Below are 22047 nucleotides of genomic sequence, written 5' to 3'. Positions count from 1 at the left end.
TAACTTATTCTTTGACCATGTGGTACGCTTTTTTGGTCTACCTACGATTCTGATTTCCGACCGGGGGTCTCAGTTTACCTCGCGCTTTTGGCGCGTTCTCACTTCCTCATTGGGTATTGATGCCCGCTTGTCCTCGGCCTACCACCCCCAAACGGATGGCCAGACTGAACGTACTAATGGCACCATGGAACAGTTTCTTCGATGTCTGTGTCTACAACATCAATCAAATTGGCTGTCGGTTTTAGGTGCCGCGGAATTTGCCTATAACAACTCCCTGCACTCATCGGTTGGCTGTTCTCCGTTCTATGCATTATATGGGTTGCATCCAAGGACCCTTCCACCTGTTTTGCCTTCCCTACGGCAAGTTCCTGCAGTCAATGCAGTTAGGGATTCATTGATTGCCATCCGTAAATCTGTGTTGGCACATCTACAAGCTGCACAACATCGCACCAAGATACAGGCGGACAAGCGGCGTGCTCCGGCTCCTCCTTATTCCTGTGGGGACCGTGTATGGCTCTCAACAAAGCACCTGGCCATTCGGGGTAAACGGAAACTTTTACCATGTTTTGTGGGTCCTTACACGATCCTGCGGTGTCTCAACCCCGTTGCTGTTCGTCTGGACATCCCAGCACATTGGAGGGTGCACCCGATCTTTCATGTCTCCTTGCTTCGGCCTTTTGTACCTGGCAACCGATTGCCTCCCATCCCGGCCCCACTTACCGTCCGTGGTGAGGATGAATACGAGGTGCGTGCCATTCTGGACACCCGCCTCTGTCGTGGGGTTCGGTCCTATTTGGTTGACTGGGTGGGGTATGGCCCAGAGGACAGGTCCTGGGAGCCAGCCTCTAATCTGAGTGCACCCCGTTTGTTGCGTGCTTTCTGGTTACATCGCTTGCGTGGGCACAGGAGTAATCGCCCTTTGTGGAGGGGTACTGTCACATCCCGTTCTTGTTGGAGATTGCCATGGCGTTTATATGAGCGCTCTTCAACACACAAAACCCATTAAACTACAATTCCCATCTTCCTGCTACGTTAGTCACGTGACACGCACGCACCACGTTGCCGTGTCTTCTGAAGACCGTATTTAATACTGTCTGTTCGAGTGCCCAGCGCTCCTAAACTGTGTTAGTTTCGAGCGTTGTTTCCTGACTCCTGTTTGATCCTGAATCCTGTGCTAAAACCCAACCTTCGCCCCTGCCTTCCCTTCTGTTTTCCAACGCCCGCCCCTCTTCGACTGAATTCCCCGGAATCCTTGAACTCGGCTTGCATCTCGACCTCCACTTGTTAAAGTCCTTCGGCTGTGACGCTTAAATACTCGAACACGAAAATAAAGGAACTAGCGTGAAGTAACGCTTATTTCCTTTGCCCTTCATTTTGTTTACTTCAAACATTCCATTTTTTTTTTTACACTGTTTAATTTGGACACTTTGCTGAACTACAATTGGATTGCTTTGGACATTTTGGAACGCTTTGCTGAATTTGATTTGGATCACTTTAGGATATTCTTTGGGACGCTTTGCTGAGTCTATTTTGGAACACTGTGGATATATATTGATTTGGGACGCTTTGCTGACTCTACTTTGGAACCCTGTGGATATCTTCTTGGGACGCTTTGCAGCACTGAAGTCCTGAGACACTGGTGCACTCCTCCTTCACCGTTGATATAAGAATTCCCCTTTGTGTCCATTATTAGTAGGTTACTGGTACATTTTGCTACGGAACAGGTAAGAGTGGGTACTTGGGGGGTGTTGTTTGCTGTTGATTCGGCAATACCTGGCTGCATACTGAACGTCTGCTCTGTTCTTCCCTCCTTTAGCTCTGCTGAGTCTGCTCCTGCCTTTTCACTCAAGCCCTCAGCCTGACAGGTGGAATAGATTCATTGTAGGCTGAGCTCTTGGGGGGGAAGTCTTTGGCATATCACGTTAGAGACTTTCGTGGTCGAAGACAGAAGGATACTTTTCCATAACTGGGAGAGTAGTATCTGCGGCAACTGGGATACCATACCTAGGTTGTGACAGATTTAGGAGCCTCAATTATAAACCGTCTCTCGGTTATGGAGGCTGCATCAGACCCATTGGCAGCCCTCATGCAGGCTTTTTCTGCTCTTCGTACCGATATGGCATCAGCACATGCGACATTACATCAACGCATGGATGTTTTACAGAGCTTTGTGCAGCCCTTACCCCATGACGAGGAATTCGGTGACGCCGCGGCTGCGGCGCCTCCTCCTGTACCACCTCCGGCTCCAGTTCCAGTAGTCCTCCCTGGGCCATTCCCTTTGGCCCCGCCAGAACGCTTTATGGGTGATCCCAAAATGTATCGGACCTTTGTGAACCAATGTCGCCTTCATTTTCTTTGTCGTCCCTTGGCATTTCCAGATGCTACTACAAAGGCGGCATTTGTTCTTTCCCATCTGGGTGGCACTGCTGCAGCATGGGCTAATCCATTGCTAGAAGCAGATGACCCGGCTCTGTATGATTTCGATAGATTGATCCAAGCCATGAACAGTGTGTTTGATATGAGATATAAAGCACAATCCTTGGATCTGGAATTCTTGGCTATCAGTCAAGGCAAATCGGATCTCTTGACTTATCTTGCCCGTTTTAATCAATTAGCGGCTGAAACCACATGGCCAGAACAGAAGAAATCGGCTGTGTTTATAAAGGTCTGTCAGATGACCTGAAAGATGCCCTATCAGTGGTACCTGCTCTTCCTTCTGGCTTCCCCGAATTGCTAGACTTAGTCTTACAAGTCGATGCTCGACTCCGGCAAAGACGTGGCGAACGTCGCTATCCCGATATTCGCAACACCCCTCGACCAGATGGAAGTACCCCTGTTTCTCAGGGAGAAGTTGAACCTATGCAAATCGGGGCTATTAGGGGTCCATTGTCCAAAACTGAACGAGAAAGGCGGGTGGTGAATAATCTATGCTTCTATTGTGGACAGTCAGGCCATTACATCCGTCTGTGTCCTAAAAGACCCGCTAAGTCGTCGGGAAACGCCAGGACTCGCCCTTGAACCGGGCCTTCCGGACGAGTCAAATGATCCCAGGCCCGGGTGAGTGTTTTCCGTCTTCGCATGTTTACCTTGCCATGTCCTTTGCGGCTCCCGGCGTCATTACCTTTTCCAATCCGGTAATGATAGACTCAGGGGCTAGCGGGAATTATATGGATCTTAAGTTGGCCAAACGTTACGGGCTACCTATATTACCTAAAGAAAGACCTGAGGAAATACATGCGGTAGATGGTTCACGTTTAATATCCGGACATCTGACGGATCAAACAGGACCACTACAAATGTCTACATTACAAGGACATTCGGAATCTATCACTTTCGACCTTATCGCGGCCCCTCAATTCGGCATCATTCTGGGGCTTTCTTGGTTGCAAAGTCACAATCCTGTAATTGACTGGGTTGAACAAACCGTACGGTTCTCCTCCTCTTTTTGTATACAGAGGTGCTTTGCGTCCCGTAATGTAGCGGTATTGTCCCCTTGTTTGGCGATGGTAGATTGCCTCCCTTCTATCAATGCCACGTCATCTAACCCCGTTTCGGTCCTCCCTTTGGAATACCAGGAATTTTCTGATGTGTTTAACAAAGGTCTTTCGGAAAGACTGCCCCCACACAGATGCTATGACTGCCCCATCGACCTGATACCTGGAGCAGCAATTCCCCATGGTCGAATTTACTCCCTTACACAGAAGGAGGAAGAACATCTACGGAGCTATATTGACAACGCCTTACGTTTTGGACACATACGTCCGTCCCGTTCACCAGCGGCCTCCCCAATATTTTTTGTGCCAAAGAAAGAAGGGGATCTGCGCCCCTGTGTTGACTACCGCGCCCTTAATAAAGTCACGGTGAAGAACCAGTATCCGTTGCCACTTATTACTGAGCTCCTCGATAAAATGACCTCCTCCACTATCTTCACCAAGTTAGACTTGCGGGGAGCATACAATTTGGTGAGGATGCGAAAGGGAGATGAGTGGAAGACTGCCTTTAAGTCAAAATATGGGCTTTATGAATATTGTGTGATGCCCTTTGGGCTTTGTAATGCCCCGGCGACATTTCAGCATTTTGTAAATGACATCTTCAGGGATATGCTGGATTGCTATGTTGTTGTCTATTTGGATGACATTCTAATCTTTTCAGACACTTTGCCCCAACATATACAGCATGTGCGCTCTGTTTTACTTCGTCTAAGGGAATACTCTCTCTTTGCAAAACTGGAAAAGTGTGTGTTCCATGCATCATCTGTAGAGTTTTTGGGGTTTCAGATTTCCCAAAAAGGAGTACTCATGTGTACCTCCAAGGTTCGGGCAGTTTTGGATTGGCCCGTTCCGAGCTCAGTAAAAGCTCTTCAATCCTTCTTGGGTTTTGCCAATTTTTATAGGCGTTTCATCGCCTCATTTTCTGAAATAGTAGCCCCATTAACTCGATTGACTAGTCCTAATGTTCCTTTTTTGTGGGATGAAGAAGCGCAAACAGCATTCCGGAACCTGAAGGACGCTTTTACCACCGCTCCTGTATTACAGCACCCCAATCCAGCGCTCCCATTCATCGTGGAAGCGGATGCTTCAGCCATTGCAGTAGGGGCCATCCTTTCGCAGGTTTGCCTCGCTACTCAACGCCTACATCCAGTAGCTTTCCACTCTCGAAAACTTACCCCAGCTGAACGTAATTATACGATTATGGAAAGAGAACTCCTTGCAATCAAGGTGGCGTTCAAGGAGTGGAGGCATCATCTCTTAGGTGCAAGACACCCGACAACTGTGTATACAGATCATCGAAACCTTCAGGCCTTGTCGCACGTGAAATGCACCAACGCCAGACAGATACGTTGGCATTTGTTTTTTACCATGTTTGATTTCACGGTGACATATCGCCCTGGTCCATTACATGGAAAGGCAGATGCCTTATCCCGCATTGGTACTGACACGGAAACTGTCAAACATTCCACCCCGGTATTACCATCAGGGGCTGTTGTTTGTGTTTGTTCGGTCTCTCCCTCAATTGTAGTCAGTTTACGGAGATGGGCCAAGGATCATGTTTCTGTCCTGAAGGAAATGGACGCTGAACTGATCTCCGGACTTCCCTACGTTAAAGGTCTGCTATACCTACCTGACAACCAAACCAGACGGAAGGCCCTTGAATGGTCCCATGACCTCCCGTTAGCAGCCCATCCTGGCCAGGCAAAAACCTACAATCTTTTGCACCGTTGGTGCTGGTGGCCTGGAATGAAGAAAGATACCGAACAATACGTCCGTAGGTGTTCCGTTTGTACACAATGCAAAAGACAACCTGGTAAACCTGTTGGACTTCTAATGTGTATGCCTTTACCACCGCACCCATGGCACACGGTGACCCTGGATTTTGTGGTAGAACTCCCCTGTATCGGGGGTATGTCCACAATTCTTGTGGTAGTGGATGTATTTACCAAGATGGCTCGGTTCATACCATGTTCGGGAATACCAACTGCTCCCACATTAGCTAACTTATTCTTTGACCATGTGGTACGCTTTTTTGGTCTACCTACGATTCTGATTTCCGACCGGGGGTCTCAGTTTACCTCGCGCTTTTGGCGCGTTCTCACTTCCTCATTGGGTATTGATGCCCGCTTGTCCTCGGCCTACCACCCCCAAACGGATGGCCAGACTGAACGTACTAATGGCACCATGGAACAGTTTCTTCGATGTCTGTGTCTACAACATCAATCAAATTGGCTGTCGGTTTTAGGTGCCGCGGAATTTGCCTATAACAACTCCCTGCACTCATCGGTTGGCTGTTCTCCGTTCTATGCATTATATGGGTTGCATCCAAGGACCCTTCCACCTGTTTTGCCTTCCCTACGGCAAGTTCCTGCAGTCAATGCAGTTAGGGATTCATTGATTGCCATCCGTAAATCTGTGTTGGCACATCTACAAGCTGCACAACATCGCACCAAGATACAGGCGGACAAGCGGCGTGCTCCGGCTCCTCCTTATTCCTGTGGGGACCGTGTATGGCTCTCAACAAAGCACCTGGCCATTCGGGGTAAACGGAAACTTTTACCATGTTTTGTGGGTCCTTACACGATCCTGCGGTGTCTCAACCCCGTTGCTGTTCGTCTGGACATCCCAGCACATTGGAGGGTGCACCCGATCTTTCATGTCTCCTTGCTTCGGCCTTTTGTACCTGGCAACCGATTGCCTCCCATCCCGGCCCCACTTACCGTCCGTGGTGAGGATGAATACGAGGTGCGTGCCATTCTGGACACCCGCCTCTGTCGTGGGGTTCGGTCCTATTTGGTTGACTGGGTGGGGTATGGCCCAGAGGACAGGTCCTGGGAGCCAGCCTCTAATCTGAGTGCACCCCGTTTGTTGCGTGCTTTCTGGTTACATCGCTTGCGTGGGCACAGGAGTAATCGCCCTTTGTGGAGGGGTACTGTCACATCCCGTTCTTGTTGGAGATTGCCATGGCGTTTATATGAGCGCTCTTCAACACACAAAACCCATTAAACTACAATTCCCATCTTCCTGCTACGTTAGTCACGTGACACGCACGCACCACGTTGCCGTGTCTTCTGAAGACCGTATTTAATACTGTCTGTTCGAGTGCCCAGCGCTCCTAAACTGTGTTAGTTTCGAGCGTTGTTTCCTGACTCCTGTTTGATCCTGAATCCTGTGCTAAAACCCAACCTTCGCCCCTGCCTTCCCTTCTGTTTTCCAACGCCCGCCCCTCTTCGACTGAATTCCCCGGAATCCTTGAACTCGGCTTGCATCTCGACCTCCACTTGTTAAAGTCCTTCGGCTGTGACGCTTAAATACTCGAACACGAAAATAAAGGAACTAGCGTGAAGTAACGCTTATTTCCTTTGCCCTTCATTTTGTTTACTTCAAACATTCAATTTTTTTTTTGGACACTGTTTAATTTGGACACTTTGCTGAACTACAATTGGATTGCTTTGGACATTTTGGAACGCTTTGCTGAATTTGATTTGGATCACTTTAGGATATTCTTTGGGACGCTTTGCTGAGTCTATTTTGGAACACTGTGGATATATATTGATTTGGGACGCTTTGCTGACTCTACTTTGGAACCCTGTGGATATCTTCTTGGGACGCTTTGCAGCACTGAAGTCCTGAGACACTGGTGCACTCCTCCTTCACCGTTGATATAAGAATTCCCCTTTGTGTCCATTACTAGTAGGTTACTGGTATATTTTGCTACGGAACAGGTAAGAGTGGGTACTTGGGGGGTGTTGTTTGCTGTTGATTCGGCAATACCTGGCTGCATACTGAACGTCTGCTCTGTTCTTCCCTCCTTTAGCTCTGCTGAGTCTGCTCCTGCCTTTTCACTCAAGCCCTCAGCCTGACAGGTGGAATAGATTCATTGTAGGCTGAGCTCTTGGGGGGGAAGTCTTTGGCATATCACGTTAGAGACTTTCGTGGTCGAAGACAGAAGGATACTTTTCCATAACTGGGAGAGTAGTATCTGCGGCAACTGGGATACCATACCTAGGTTGTGACAGAAGGAAACACAATGCAAAGATGCCCTTGTGAATAGCATGATGGGGCTGCGGCTGCAATAATATCAGTTTAATATTGTTAATAAAGCCGGGAAAGACAGAAACCCTGCAGATTTTCTCTCTAGGCACCCGCTTCCCATGACACATCTCTCAAGGATCCTTTAGGCTGTCCAATACATCCATTATGTGATCACGCAGGCCCTGAGGCGCTCCTTATGGATGTTATTGTCAAAGAATCAATGCACAACCGTTTTCTTAGCACAGTGAAAGATTGTGTAAAATCTGGAAGGTGGAAGAGCATTTTTCATCCACCTATATACAGCCATTCATGGCTACCTGCGCTGCTGAATGGGCACTTACATATGTTAATGTCACTGTGGTGGGCCCAACTACATAGCTTCATGCCCCACGTGTTAGACAATCCTAAATCTCTGTTGTGACAATGAGATTTACTATTCTACTGAGGTCAGAGGGCAGCCTTCCCGAATGGTAAGACGACCCAACCAATGTATTGCGGAAATGGGATAAACACCAATGTTATTGTGGAAGGTGGAGGGGGTGTAGTGTCTTCTTTCTATGCTCATGATTGTACGGTGGGGGGTGGGGGGGGGAGACCCACAAGAAGGGAAGGGCGGTGACAGAGAGAAGATATAGAATAACGAGATTAGTTGGAAGATGTTACAGGTGGTGTCTGTCCTAGGCACTTGAGCAGGTGGCGCTGTAGGGTGGTGTGTGGTGATCAAAAGCTACTGCTGTGTATCTGCGCCTGTGCAGGTAGAGCATGGAAGAAAACCAGATCACGCTTTGCATTTAGGAGCGTAACTTTATAATTACACGGAACCTACTGCGAAGCTGTGGCAAGAGCTCTACAATGATCCTGTATTAGTTCGTAACTTTTCCATAGCTGCCAAGTTTCCCAGGTCCATGTATGACCCCTAGAGCCAGTCCTACCCCAGGCAACTGGAAAACAAAACCAGGACTGTCTCGAGTTGTCTAGCAATCAAGTGGGAAACTTGGTGGCTATGCTTTTCCTGATCTCTCCTCTTTGCCCGTCTTTACATCTGGTGACGTTGTATCGAGGGAGGAGGATGGGCGGTAAGAGCGTATCGAGAGAGGATACAGGGACATACTGAAATCCTTGGTAATTATTGATGAAGTAGCATGTATAAAGGAAAACTGGAATTTCAGGTATCTCTAGTTTCCCTTGACATGCGTGAGAATGCCACCCAGTCCTTTTTTTTCCTTTGAATTCTTGAACCTGCGGCGTTTTCTTTCCCATTTGAAATTTGGTGAAAATACAGGTACCAAAATTCCAAGACAAAAACCGGGCTGCTTGAAATTCTGACGTATGGCAAGAGGCAATGTGACAGCTCTGGGCGCTTCCTATATTCGCGAGGACAGCAAACCCAGTCCTGAAGCCAGGGTCGGACTGGGGCATCAAATGAAAAAGTGGCCCACAGTTGCAAATGGCTATTCATTCCTTTTGTGACACTGTTTGAATAGTGACCATGGGGGATTGTTTTGATAAAATGTGATGCAAATTGTGCATTTTAAAGAATATTTATTCAGCAACACTGTTCAAAACTACTAGCCAGATAGTGAAGTAACTCATCAAACAGACCCACATTGGCCAAAAAAGTGGCCCAGTTTGACCCAAAAAACTGGCCCACAGCAGCATTTTATGCTTTTGGTTCGGCCATAGGCCTATTGCCCTATAGGGCAGTCCGAGCCTGCCCGAAGTTGTGGATTTCACAAGTTGTCCAACGCTGGGAGCTTGTTTAGACATGGTTGTATTCTTTGCATTCTGATACTTATAATTTCTCATTGTCTATTACAAATGCATGACTACAAGAATGTGTGGGGGGAGGGTGGAGGGTTGTGCAATGGAATATCTACATTCCTCCATGAAGTTGGCAACGTTCAGAATCGGTTGGGAGGGCACTTTACGACCAATGGGTATAAATGCTACATGATCATGGAGTGATAATCTGCTGAGTGCGCATTTCACAAATTCCAGCATTGAGTACGATTGTTTTACTCCCTTCCCAAAGTCGGCTAAGGTTCCTGCAGCCAGAACCAATTCTGCAAAACCCGCTCACCTTCACAGATCTGCTCCCATAGACTCAATGGCTTGATTTCAACGTTCCCAGTTTCAACGCTCCCTGTTCCCACGCTCCCTGTTTCCACGCTCCCCTCTGCCATGGTCCTGCCAGGCTGCCACAGTACACGCCGGTTACCAAGCAACCGGCGAACACTACTGAAGGCTAACCAGAAAACACAGCGGCAGCGGATTCTTTCACTTCCGGGTCAGGGAGCTTGTAGTCACACGTGGTGTTCTGCTATTTTCTTCAATGGCACGGGACGAAAGGTAAGATAAGCGAGAAACTGTGTATTACTTCACGCCCCACACAGGCGTAAGGGAGGGGTCGACATTGTGCCATACCAGCACAACGGGTATCTCGCACCGACACATGCATGCACCAGCGCTGGAGCACTAGCCCCTCCCCCTCCAGACACCCCGTGTTTATGTCCTTGCAACCACCCAGCTCCAGAACATCACTTCTAATGCACCACTTTCCCCAGTGCATGCACCCTGCACTCGGGTCCCACTACGCGCAAACATACAACACATGTGCCGTCACCACTGCCTGCTGCATGCTGACAGCAACCACTGGGGCGTCACTGCCAGTTTTAAGAATTAAGATAAGTTGGTATCAACCCGCAAACAAGACCATGGGTTCATCCTTGTGAGTCTGTGAACAACAGCACGCAGGCATTCCGAATACTTTAACCTTTCTTTGCATTTTAGGAAGGGATCGCACATGCAAAACACTATGACTCGGTCCCGACAACGTGCATCTCAGCCAAAACGATTAGCTCACACCCCTTTGACCTCCAGAAGAAAAGCAACCCAGCCACGCGTCGGCTTTATTCGTCCTCCTCCACGAGGAGCCTGTGAGGAGCCCACTTCTGGGTTTACCTCTGCCGCGAGTCTCACTGTCACCTTGAGAAAGGGGTCACTTCTTAGCCACTTGGAATTCTTCTGTCTCGCACGTTTTCTACCTTGTTTGTGTGATTACAGAAAGGGGCAATCATGGGGAAATCAGCATTGATTCCATTTCCAAAGGGAGCAATTCAGCCTTAACTGCAAGTCCACTTCTTGTTACAGGTTATTTTAAAGACAATCATCTACAATTGGGCTGCCTTGCAAGCACTGCTTTGCACTGACCGGGTTTTTCAGAGGACCACGATCTTATTACATTTATATTTGCATGCAGAGCTTTGAAGAGATCCACAGTCTGGCTAGCTTTGATTGTAATGGGCAGCAGGGTTCCAGTGGAGTGGCGAGTAGGGAGACAGAGTGGAAGTGAAAGGAGGCACAGCGGAGGCATGGGACAGTGAGGTTGAGTATGGCGGGAACAAGTGAGTAGACAGAGCTACATTCCACGGGTACTGAGAAACAAAACAATTGATATCGTAGTACACTAGGAGAAGGAACTTGAAAAGGGAGTGGTTGTGCCTAGAGAGCCACCCAACATGGTGTTGATGATATGATGTGGCATTTATAACTCGCCTACACACAAGTGTTTCAGGGCGTGACGTGGGGAACGATTTAGGTAGGCTGAAGAGAGTGCGGGAAGAGTGAGGATTTTGTCTAGAGCGGGGAAGCAAAAGAGAGGAAGACCACGGAGTATGCTCAAGCAGTAGACACATTTGCTAAGCGTGAGGGTGGAGATTAGAGTGGTGAGTAAGAAATGGATGAATGTATTTGTAATGTTGAGAAGATGAATACGTGCAACAGAGGTGGTGTTAGTGATGAATTGTTGCAGTCAGAGGTCTCTTTCATAGACGGTCAGGTGGGTACGGATCGCAGGGGAAGCTGGGAGAAAGATGACTTCCATTTTTTTGAGTACAACATGAGGCAGCGGAGAGCCATCTAGTGAAGGAAAAGAGAAGAGATTTGATTGTTGTCAGCAAAGATGTGTTGGTCAAAGTGCATGATCCCCCTAGAACAGAAGTGTGAAGAACGGATGTTCAAGAACTGATGCCAGGGGGTGCCGACGGGTAGCGGTGGGATCGAGGTTTGTGAATTCCAGGAGAATTTTAAAGAAGCAAACTTTAGGTCGGAGACAATCCAGGCGAGAGAAGATTTACGAAACCCAAGGTCATGGAAAGGGAGTAGTAAATTGGGGTGGTTGACGATGTCAAAAGCTGCAGAGAGGTCCAAAAGGATGAGATTAGAATAGTTTGGCATGGTGAAAATCACAAAGAAAGTTAGACATACAAGAGTTCAGTCTCTGTGGAGTGTTTATTGCGGAAGTCAGATTAAAGTGGATCTCAGGGCCATTATTCTCAAGGTACTTTGAGGACGGATTGAAGATCACCCACTTGAGGACCTTTGAATAATGCGGAAGGAGGGAACTGGGTGATTAGTTCGCCTGGACATTTGGGTCATCAGAGGGTTTCTTCAGTAGGGTTAGGACAGTTGCAGATTTTAATTGGGCAGGGAAGAGTTCAGCAGGGAGACAGAAGTTAAAGATCTCAGATAGATAAGGGCATGTGATTGAGACAAAGTCTTTAACCATTTGAGAAGAAGGCTGTGAGTGTCGTAACTGATAAAGATTTTAGAGGAAACCTCAGGAGCAAAGTCATTAGCAGAAAGATAGATGGCAATGGATATTGGTTTGGGAGGTGGGAGCAAAGCTTGGAAAGTAGCTGAAAGTTTGCAGGGGTGATTGTGAAGGGAGGATATTAGACTTGTGATATAAGAGGAGTCCCGTGCAGAGGTGAGGGTAGCGAGGGAACTTTTGTAGGTTAGGCATACGGCGTAGGGCTGTGACTTGCACCAGTATCGTAGGTCACAGTGCATGTTTGTTTTGAGGGTCTGGATCTCAGCGGTGATCAGGGTCGAGGATGCGAATTTTGTGAATTGTGTGAATGTGCATGCCAGATAATGTTAGCCTATGGTATGGTTTATGTATAAAGTGTTTCAAAGTGCTCAAGGAGGGTGGGAAACATGGAGGGGGGAGAAATAGTCGCCCAGAGCCCTTGAAATTTTGAGACAATAATAGTCTGTAAAGGCAGAGTAAGTGCATATAATACATTTAACAGTTGGGGCACAGCAAATAGGCCTGATGACGATTCTGCAGTTTTGCCAAGTGCAATTAAGGGGTCAGGACAACGGAGAACAGAGATACGATCTTCAGGCATGGTGCATTCGGATTGTGCAAGTGCACAGATGGTCACGGGGGGGTTGGGGTGGAGGAGGCCCAAGTGCACCCAGTCGGTGGAGACTGGGGTACGTGCAGAGAGAGCCACTGTCGTGGGTTATTTCTCAAGTGCAGTGATGGTGGGTGGGGCCCTGAGGCAAGTGTGAGAGGACTGGCGGGGGTGCCAGAGACCTATGAGATTCTGAGATACACCAGGCGGCCAGTCAGCAAGCTGCAAGGAAGAAAGAGAGAGGGAGGGAGGGAGGGAGGGAGGGAAAGATCGGAGAGCAAGGTTAGAGGGAGAGAGAAGGAAGAGAAGGTCTTGAGGAGTTTCCAGAATTTAAGAAGATCAGGCTGAAGAGGGAGGGTGGCAGGGAGGCTATTCCAGAGGGAGGCACCTGCTGAGGATAAGAATCTCCCCCCAAATCTCTGCTTGGAGAACCGGCTCACTCGCAGAAGGTTGGAGGTAGATGAGCGGAGCGCTCGTGAGGTACAGTATTTAGGTAGGCAATGTTGCAGGTAGGTAGGTCCCAGGCACCAGAAAGCCTTGTGGACAATGCAAAGGGTCTTGAACTTCATCCTTGCAGCCACGGGGAGCCAGTGAATGGATTTCAGCACCAGAGAGATGCAGTCCCTGGGCTTGAGGCAAATGATAAGTCTGGTGGTTCTGTTCTGGATGAGTTGCAGAGGGTGCAGGGCAGAGGCAGGGAGGTTGAGGAAAAGGCTGTTGCAGTAGTCATAAGTGCATAGTGAAAGTCAGAAACACATTGGTTAGTGGGAGAGGGATCCTCACATTATCAAGGTAAAGGACAGGTATACCCTCTTGTCACTCATCCCTGAAGGGTATCATCTCATGTAAGTGCGGAACTAGCATTTTTACAATCCTACAATGAGTTTTTAACAGCTTGTAGTAGCTACAGCAATGGCAACTCTATAGGCTTTGCTATAAGCATTGTGTTTCTTCGGTTTTTCGAGGTAACTCAAAGCAGTCGTTTGAAAGTGTCTGTAATGAGAAATGTGCTGGTGTTAATTGCAGAAGGACATTAATAAAGTGGTTATGGCTTTGAACAGCAAATAATCACAACTCTGTTTTTGTTAGGGCTAACATCCTCCCGCACTGTCCTTTCATCCCTAGCAGCCCCTACACTTTAAATGGTCCACACAGCACATGCCTACCCACGGCTACCGGCCTATCACCAAGGCATTAATTTATCAAAGCACAAGTGCCATGGCCCAAAATATTGTGATTCTTTCGACATCACACAATGGGCGACCAACACTAGTCCTGAGGGACGAGGCTTTACATTTTATTCCTGTAATCATACGGCTAGCCAATTGTAAGTAGTCCACTATTGTAACAAGGTTTGATGGCTCATTTATGTCTCTGAGGCATGGTTACACACAGGAAAGTTTCTTTACTTCAATTCAGCTTCAAGACTCTTGTCTTGCAGCAGCCAGATCCTCCTACTACTCTAACCTTCTGCAGTCTCAAGCCTCCCACCCTCGTCAGATTTTTCAAACTCTCTCTCGTCTTCTCTCTCCTCCTACTCCTGATCCCTCATCCAATTCCACACTTTCTCCTTCGGACTTTGCCAACTTCTTCTCCTCCAAAATCCTCACCCTCTAGCAAAAAATTAACTCCCTCTCTCACTCCCTCTCTCCTCCTCCCCTCTCTCCTCCCTCTTCCTTCATGTCCATCTTCTCACCTGTTTCCCCTTCTGAAGTCTCCTCCCTTCTATCCAAAGCGCACCCCACGTCCGCCCCTTCCGACCCTCTCCCCTCCGCTCTTATCCCCAAGATCTACCCTCTTCTTATCCCTTACCTTACCACTTTCTTCAACTCCTGCCTCTCCTCATCAACCTTTCCCTCTGCTTTCAAACATGCAACGATTATTCCTATTCTAAAGAAACCCTCTGCCGATCCACTTCTCACTGCTAACTACATACCTATCTCTCTCCTACCTTTCCTTTCTAAGCTTCTTGAGCACCTTGCCTACTCTCAACTCTCATCCTTTGTCACTACTACCTTTCTACTTCCTCCCTTCCAATCTGGCTTCTGTCCCAAACATTCCACTGAAACTGCCAAGCAATCCTCTATCCTTATTCTCCTTGATCTCTCCGCAGCTTTTGACACTGTCGATCATCCACTCTGCTCCACACTCTTTCCTCCTTCGGGTTTAAAGGCCCTGTTCTAAAATGGCTATCCTATTACCTCTCCTCCTGTTCCTTCGCTGTATCATGGGAGGCCAGACCTCTCCTTCCTTCCCTCTTATTTACGGTGTTCCTCAAGGTTCAGTACTTGGTACTTTCCTCTTATCCCATTACACCTCCCTCATTGCCTGTTATCTCCTCTTTTGGCATCTCCCACCATTTCTATGCTGACGATACTCAATTCTTTCTCCTCCTTCTCAACTGACCTTCACCTTAAGCTCTCCTCCTGCCTCACTGCTATCAAGAACTGGATGTCCTCCCGCTTTCTCTCTCTTAACACCGATAAAACCAAAGTCCTTTTCTTCCCCTCTAATTCTCTTCCCCCTCCCTCTCCTCCCACTTTCATTCACTTTCCTCCCTCCAATCTCCCTATCTCTCACCAAGCTCATAATTTAGGCGTTCTCTTTGACTCCTCTCTCACCTTCTCGCAACACATTTCACTTAGCTCTCGCACCTGCCGATACCACCTCTACAATATTCGCAAAATCCGTCCCTCCCTCACATTCCACGCCACCAAACTCCTAATTTCCTCTCTCATCTTTTCCCGCCTCTTCTACTGCTCCTCTCTACTCTTTGGACTTCCCGCATCTCATCTTGCCCCTCTTAAATCCTTATACTACTCTGCTGTTCGTACCCTTTGTCTCCTTACCTCCCGTGACTCCATCTCTTCCTCGCTCTCTTACCTTGGCTGGCTACCTTTCCACTTACAGCTAAAATTCCACTTTCTCTGCCTTGTCTTCAAATCGCTCCATGGTCTTGCTCCTCCTTATCTCTCCTCCCTTCTCTCTTTCTACTCCCCCTCCCGTTCCCTTCGTTCCGCTGACCATTTCTTTCTCACTTTACCTCCATCCCCCTGCGCTTCCTCCCGGTGCAAGGAGCGGAAACGGAACTCACTCCCTCTCACAATCTGCTCTACCACGACCTTCACCTCATTTCTCTCTTCCCTTAAATCCCTCCTCCTCCATTCTCCTCCTTGAAAACTCCCCCTCTTCCCTCTCTACTTCCCCTCCCCCCTCTCCCATCATCTGATTTCTCTCTCCCCTCTTCTGCTCCTCATCTCTCTCCCTTCCATTTTCCCTCGTCCAATCCATCTCCACCCCCCCCACACCTAGTCCCACTCCCCTCCCCCTTCAGTTAATTGCTCTTTGCACTGTTTTGTCGAATGATTCATGATGTAATTTTGCTCCCACTGTTATTTGTTGTTATCTTGTATTATGTTGTTCCACTGTACAGCACCTTGGTGTAAAGCGCTCAGTACAGATTACAGATACATATAGGGACATCGGGTAAGAATCCAGGGAACAACATCCACCGGCGCCCTCTCTCTGTCAACCCATCTTGAACTGTCACTCTCAGAACAAGCACTCAACACTCCATGTCAGTCACTCATAACATTCCATGAATACAGAGCCGATTGCAAGGGGAAGGCAAGATAAAACATAAACACTCTACCCAATGTTCATTCCCACGCATGACTCCAAGTCGTTCTAACAGTCTTCACCCACAACTTTCACTCTTTCTTTCTCTTTGTCCCTCACTCAGGGCCTCCAACTCTGTAGTTTCACTGATCTCACTAATTCTCCTTGTCAGCCTGTTTTTACTACTTAGATCTGGTGATTACCCATACTTGCAACTATTTTATAACCCCGTGATTTTTTAGATTTTTTATTAAAGGCAGCATTGGGGACGGTTCTTCAATTTCCAGAGATATACAATTTTGGGCACTCTATTTGTATCAGAGGGACAGAAAATAAATCTGAAAAGTGCAGGTACACTTTTTGGAAAGTCCGATAGAAAATGTGCTTTTAAAAAAGATTTTCTTTATTCACTGACCTGAGTGTGGAATAATGTAAAGTGGAGCTCCTCAAGCTGGAATACAATAGTGAGCGATTGTTTTAGCCATGCAGCTGGGATGTGCATTTTAGATGATGAGTAATGTTACGAATGCATGTTTTATGCAAACGTTAAAGGAACTAAGACACATTGAAGTACTTTCATGTTCTTAGGGGCAACTTTTTGTGTCGTTTGTTTTCTCTTTCAAACGCTGAAACCTTGAAAGATGAAAGTATCTGATAATTGTGCCAGTGTTTTCTGCTGGTCAATGTGAAAACTGTGGAATCGCAGCAAGAGAGAGGGCGGAAGAGGTGACTTTTTGGGAAAGGGGTCTGTAGGGGCACTATGGAGTGTGCATTGTTTGCCTTGGTTTCAATAACGGTCACAAAAATAAATGTTAATATTTAATAATGGGCCTTCCTAGCCAGGGCTCCTGATGCCCACCATTCCCCGATTCTTAATTGGTGTGGAACTTACTTTTGAATGCTGCCGCTAAGGGAGTTTTTGTGAGAACCTTTTAGCAGCTCAAGTCCATGTTCATTGCTGCCTGAACACTTCTCCATGGAAGAGGGGGAGAGAGTCATTTGTAAAATTTTAGGGCAGAGTACAATTTTTGGGGGTTCTACTGGACCATTGTATGGGACGTCTAAACATTTTGCTTCATACCTTTTTGGTTTTTAGGATCTGACCTTATTTTTGTGGTCAGAGAGACTTTTACTGAAGCCCCCTTAGCACAGCAATCCTTTTTACCATGTTGTCCTATTGTCGCTAATTTGGCCCTTTAGAGAGGGGTGCTTTTTTAGCACCCTATTTTTGCCCTAGGGTGGTTAACCATCACCCAACATTGGTTTTGTGGAGTAGGCTGGTGGCAGCTGTTATTTAGTTTTGGCTTTGCTGGGTGTGCAGCCAATATCGCTGCTTTAGCTGCCCAATGTACCACAATGGTATCCATTGGCACTGTATTTTTTAACACATCCCTTTGGTCATTTGTTTTGGCCTGTTCCTTTGGGAAAACCATGAGGCAAGCCTGACATGCCCTTTGGCAAACATAGGCTCAGTCTGTGCCCAGCCCTGCATACTCTGGAGTGGTTTGCACTGGTTTAGGGTGTTCCCTTGCCCTAGACACGTCAGTACTCCAACCATATGAGTGGACCCACATGTTTGGCAGTTTTTAAGGCCAACCCAATTAGTTGGCCACTGAAACCTTTGTTTGTCTGCCTTTTATGTTAGGAGGCCTGGCTTAGGGCGGCCCCTGGGAGACCCTGACCATTCCCAAACTGTGCTGGGATTTTGTAGGTTTACTTGCCTTTATGCTGGAGGATTTCTGTCACAGCGCTGTGTGCTGGATTCTAGGACCAGGTTTGGCCATACTGGCTAGACGCCCCCCCCCCATGTCCTGTGCCCTAGCTCTGGTTTCATCTTTTGCCCACTGGGCATCCTTCCTGGGTTGTCCTTCATCCTCCACTTGTCCTCCCTACTAGATGTGCTGAGTGTTCCGTTTTTCTGGCGTTCCCTGTTTGCCTCCTGGTCTTAGTACCTCAAAGCAGTAAGCCTCCATTATCCAGAAGGGTGGTGGGACACCGCTACCCCCTCTGGTCTTCTTCTGGCCATCCTGGGTCGCCTTACCTGTTGCCCCCATCATGGGACGGTTTTGTGCTGGCTGACCCTCGAGCCTCCGGATCAGTTTGGTCAGGTTCCTTCCGCTTTCTAGTTCCTTCCCCATTATAGCTTTTTCTCCTGGCTGGTGGCTCACACTCTGATAGTTCTTCTTTTTGTTCGCCTCAATCATCATTGGTCCAGTGTGCGTACCTGAGTGACCGGATCCTGTAACCTGACCTGTGAAAGATGATTTGGGCTCACAAAGCTGTTTGCCATCCTGAGCCAAGTTCTCCAAAACTGACGCTATAAATGCAAACTATTGGGTCCTGAAGTGGTGGCTTATTCTTAGTATTTACTCTCTGTGGTCCCCTGGGACTGTGGTCCGTTTCTGCAGGTCCTCCATTAACTTACATTTGCTCAAATCCTACTTCATTTTTTCCTGGGGCTTCTGGGTCTCAAACCTGGAACTGAAACTCGTTGAAAGAGTCTCCTCTGGCATCTGAGGGATAGAACGGAGATGTACCTGACTTTTCCCCATAATGATGACTGTGCCTATTGGATTTTTCCCGTTTATTTGTATGGGGAACTTGTACCAACTCTGAAAACTCCTCCCAAGTGATTTTTCTTTTTTTTAACAATACCTACTGAACATTGGCATGTTTCATGGGTTTTTCTTCGTTTACTGAAGTTTTCAGCAAGAGACTGGATTTTTAACAAATACCACTGATTTATTATGTACTTTTAAAATACTGCATTACAGTCTTGCCTATTGAAATGTTCTAAGTAACCGGATATCACTGCTACTTTTGTACTGTACTTCTAGGAGTGTAATCTGACCTTGGGGATCTGGTATTATTAACATAAATACATTCTTTTATTCATAAGCTTGAATTAATTTGTAAACATCTTTTTATTACTCATTCAAATGAGTAATGAGCGCATACTTGGCATACTTGGCATACATTCCACCCCTGCAGGAGACAGAGAGAGGGCAGGAGCCCTTCTCACCATGCATCTGCCCCCCAGGGTCCATCTGACCGGGAGGCCCCTCTGCAACACGAGGCTCGTGATCGTCTGGACTGAGGACCCGCTCCAGTGGATCTGCCTCGGAACGCTGCGGTAAGCCCTGGAGAAGCTTTTGTTCCGCCCCGCATTCCCGGCTACACCTGATGCTGCTGCATCCACACGATCAGCTGTGAATCGTACCTGATCGCCGCGCCTGGTTCCAATATGGCGGGCGCATCGCGGCCTCAAACAGAGGCTCGCATTGGTTGCTGAGCAACCTTTCACCACATCTTCGACGCGTTTCCGCCGGCAGGCGGAAGGAAGCCGGCCATTCGAAAAAGGCCAGGGAAAAAGGCCTTGTTTGCCGTTGTTTGCCGGTGGCCGCCTAGACCGCCATTAGAGGTACTTGTTCTTTTACCCTCTTATGCATTGTGCATCTCACAGACAGCTACGCTCAATCATCGGACAATTCCACAGTGCTTGCACACTATAGCCCTGCATAAGACTAATAACAAGAGTATATGGAAATGCCGCTCTATTTACATGTGCTTTACATATATTTCAGGCCATTTGCTCACTTGGACGTTCTACTATAGCCTAATCTGCCCTCTAGGTACTATGCTAGAGTGCCCATACATCTACATACGGTGCTCTAGCCATTCCCTGACAACACTGAATCCGCATACTTTGTACCATCGTGCCACTGCATTGTACCTTATGGTCACCCAGTGACCACTGTACTATCATATTGTGCCTTATGGTCGCCTAGAGACTACTGTACCATCATATTGTGCCTTATGGTCGCCTAGAGACTACTGTACTATCTTATTGTGCCTTATGGTCGCCTAGAGACTACTGTACTATCTTATTGTGCCTTATGGTCGCCTAGAGACCACTGTACTATCATATTGTGCCTTATGGTCGCCTAGAGACCACTGTACTATCATATTGCGCCTTATGGTCGCCACTGCATTATTTGCGTTGTGCCTTATGGTCGCCCAGATACCACTGCTTTATTGCGTTGTGCCTTATGGCCCCCTAGAGACCTTTGTACTATTGTGCTGCGTCTTACGGTCCTGTAGAGACTATCGTATCTCCCTAGCTCAACCACTAGTAACAGTATGTACTCCTTCCCGCCTAACCTAACTCACCTAGCACCGCTCATTAACCTGACAGCTACACTTATCATTATCTACATGACCATGCCTACAGCTCTGCCCACTGAGGGTTCAGGAGCCCACATACAACCTACATCCAAACCCTGCTTCCTAGCACAGAGGAACCTTAGACTCCGGGCGAGACTACCCAAAATATTCGAACCCATTACCAAATATAACATCAACCTGGAACACCTTCGACCCAAACCTCTCCAACCCTTAGTAGCCACCGCACCTCTAAAACACCAACCCGTCTATAAAATCAATACACCTATGGCCAACCTCCCCTTCACAGTGCAGCCAGAACCTGAATTAAAAGCTGCTTTAATCAATGCCAGATCATTAGTCGCCCATGCTACTGACATAGCAGATGTCATACGAGATAATGACCTTGACTTCATTGCCATTACAGAATCTTGGCTCCACAAGGCAGCAGGTCCGGCTCTCACTCTGGCAGTCCCAGAAAACTAAACCATTCTCAGAGCCGACAGACCAGACACGCGTAGTGGAGGAATAGCGTTCATCGCCAAATCTGATCTCTCCATGAGAATCATTTCCACACCCTTCCCTAAATCCTGTGAGATTCTCGCTATCAAACTACCTACAGCTAACTCTCAAACCTTAAATATCTACCTCCTTTATAGACCCCCTGGCCCCATCAGCACCTTCACTGAAGATATCACCACTGTTATCTCTGAGAAGCTAAAAAATGCCTCCCAAACACTAGTGCTGGGAGACTTCGATTTAGGCTTCAACGATATCAACGACCACCATGCTACTACTGTAGCCAATACTCGGTCAGTACTAGGCTTCACGCAAATCGTGAATACTCCTACACACTCTAAGGGAAGAATTATCGACTGGATTGCCAGTCACAACTGTAACCCTGTTATAACAGCCATTACCCCCCAAATATGGTCAGACCATCACCTTATCTCCTTTACCCTTAACACTAAAAGACCTATAGTCTCTCTCAACACCTACGCTAGCCACACCCACCCTCACCAGAAACAAGAAAAACATTACAGCAGATAATATTCTGCCCCACATCCTACCTAAACTTAATTCCCTTCTGGACCACACTGACCCAGACACCCTAGTGGACGAATATAATAAGGCCATGTCCCTTGCTCTTGACAGAATTGCTCTGCTTAAACTCAGGAACAGCAAACCAAAAAAGCATCTGAACTCCTGGTTTACACCCCACCTAAAAAACTTAAGACTACAGAAGAGAAAATGCGAAACAGCTTGGAACCGGCATCCTACCGCTGAAAACAAAACTAACCTGATAAACAACTCTTCGCAATACAAAAAAGACATTATCCTGGCCAAACAAGAAACCTATAATAATAGGATCACCCAAGCTAACTCTAGTATGAAGGAGCTATTCTCCATCCTAAAAGAATTGGAAAATCCCATCGCAGTACAAGATGATTCTATTAAAGTCAAAAAACTTGGTGTACAGACATACAACTGGCACTAACCAACAAAGTGGCCAATCTCCAAACCAAAATTGCCTTAAAGAA

The 22047-nt window shown here is 47.4% G+C and overlaps 2 protein-coding genes across 7 annotated transcripts in view; one reads left to right on the top strand and one right to left on the bottom strand.

Annotated features, from left to right (window-relative positions):
• The window catches only part of IQCK (IQ motif containing K), a 1231453-nt gene extending 1221719 nt beyond the window's left edge, over positions 1 to 9734 (bottom strand). For 4 of the 5 annotated variants that reach the window (XM_069647159.1, XM_069647160.1, XM_069647161.1 and 1 more), the window contains exon 1: positions 9607 to 9734. In XM_069647159.1, coding sequence (XP_069503260.1) covers positions 9607 to 9709 — 103 coding nt within the window. In that variant the 5' untranslated portion in view covers positions 9710 to 9734. The remainder of the gene's footprint in view (positions 1 to 9606) is intronic. The other variant, XM_069647162.1, reaches the window with a different exon arrangement.
• A 4-nt stretch (positions 9735 to 9738) lies between these two features.
• KNOP1 (lysine rich nucleolar protein 1) overlaps positions 9739 to 22047 on the top strand; it is a 130771-nt gene continuing 118462 nt past the window's right edge. The window contains exon 1 of one of the 2 annotated variants that reach the window (XM_069647165.1): positions 9739 to 9875. In XM_069647165.1, the coding sequence (XP_069503266.1) occupies positions 9859 to 9875 (17 nt within the window). In that variant the 5' untranslated portion in view covers positions 9739 to 9858. The remainder of the gene's footprint in view (positions 9876 to 22047) is intronic. The other variant, XM_069647164.1, reaches the window with a different exon arrangement.

The sequence above is a fragment of the Ambystoma mexicanum genome, chromosome 2q (genome assembly GCF_040938575.1).
Source record: "Ambystoma mexicanum isolate Mex_15411 chromosome 2q, UKY_AmexF1_1, whole genome shotgun sequence".
NCBI classification, from domain to species: Eukaryota; Metazoa; Chordata; class Amphibia; order Caudata; family Ambystomatidae; genus Ambystoma; species Ambystoma mexicanum.
Note: the sequence above shows the minus strand (reverse complement) of the source record. Positions and strands in the feature narration are given on the sequence as shown.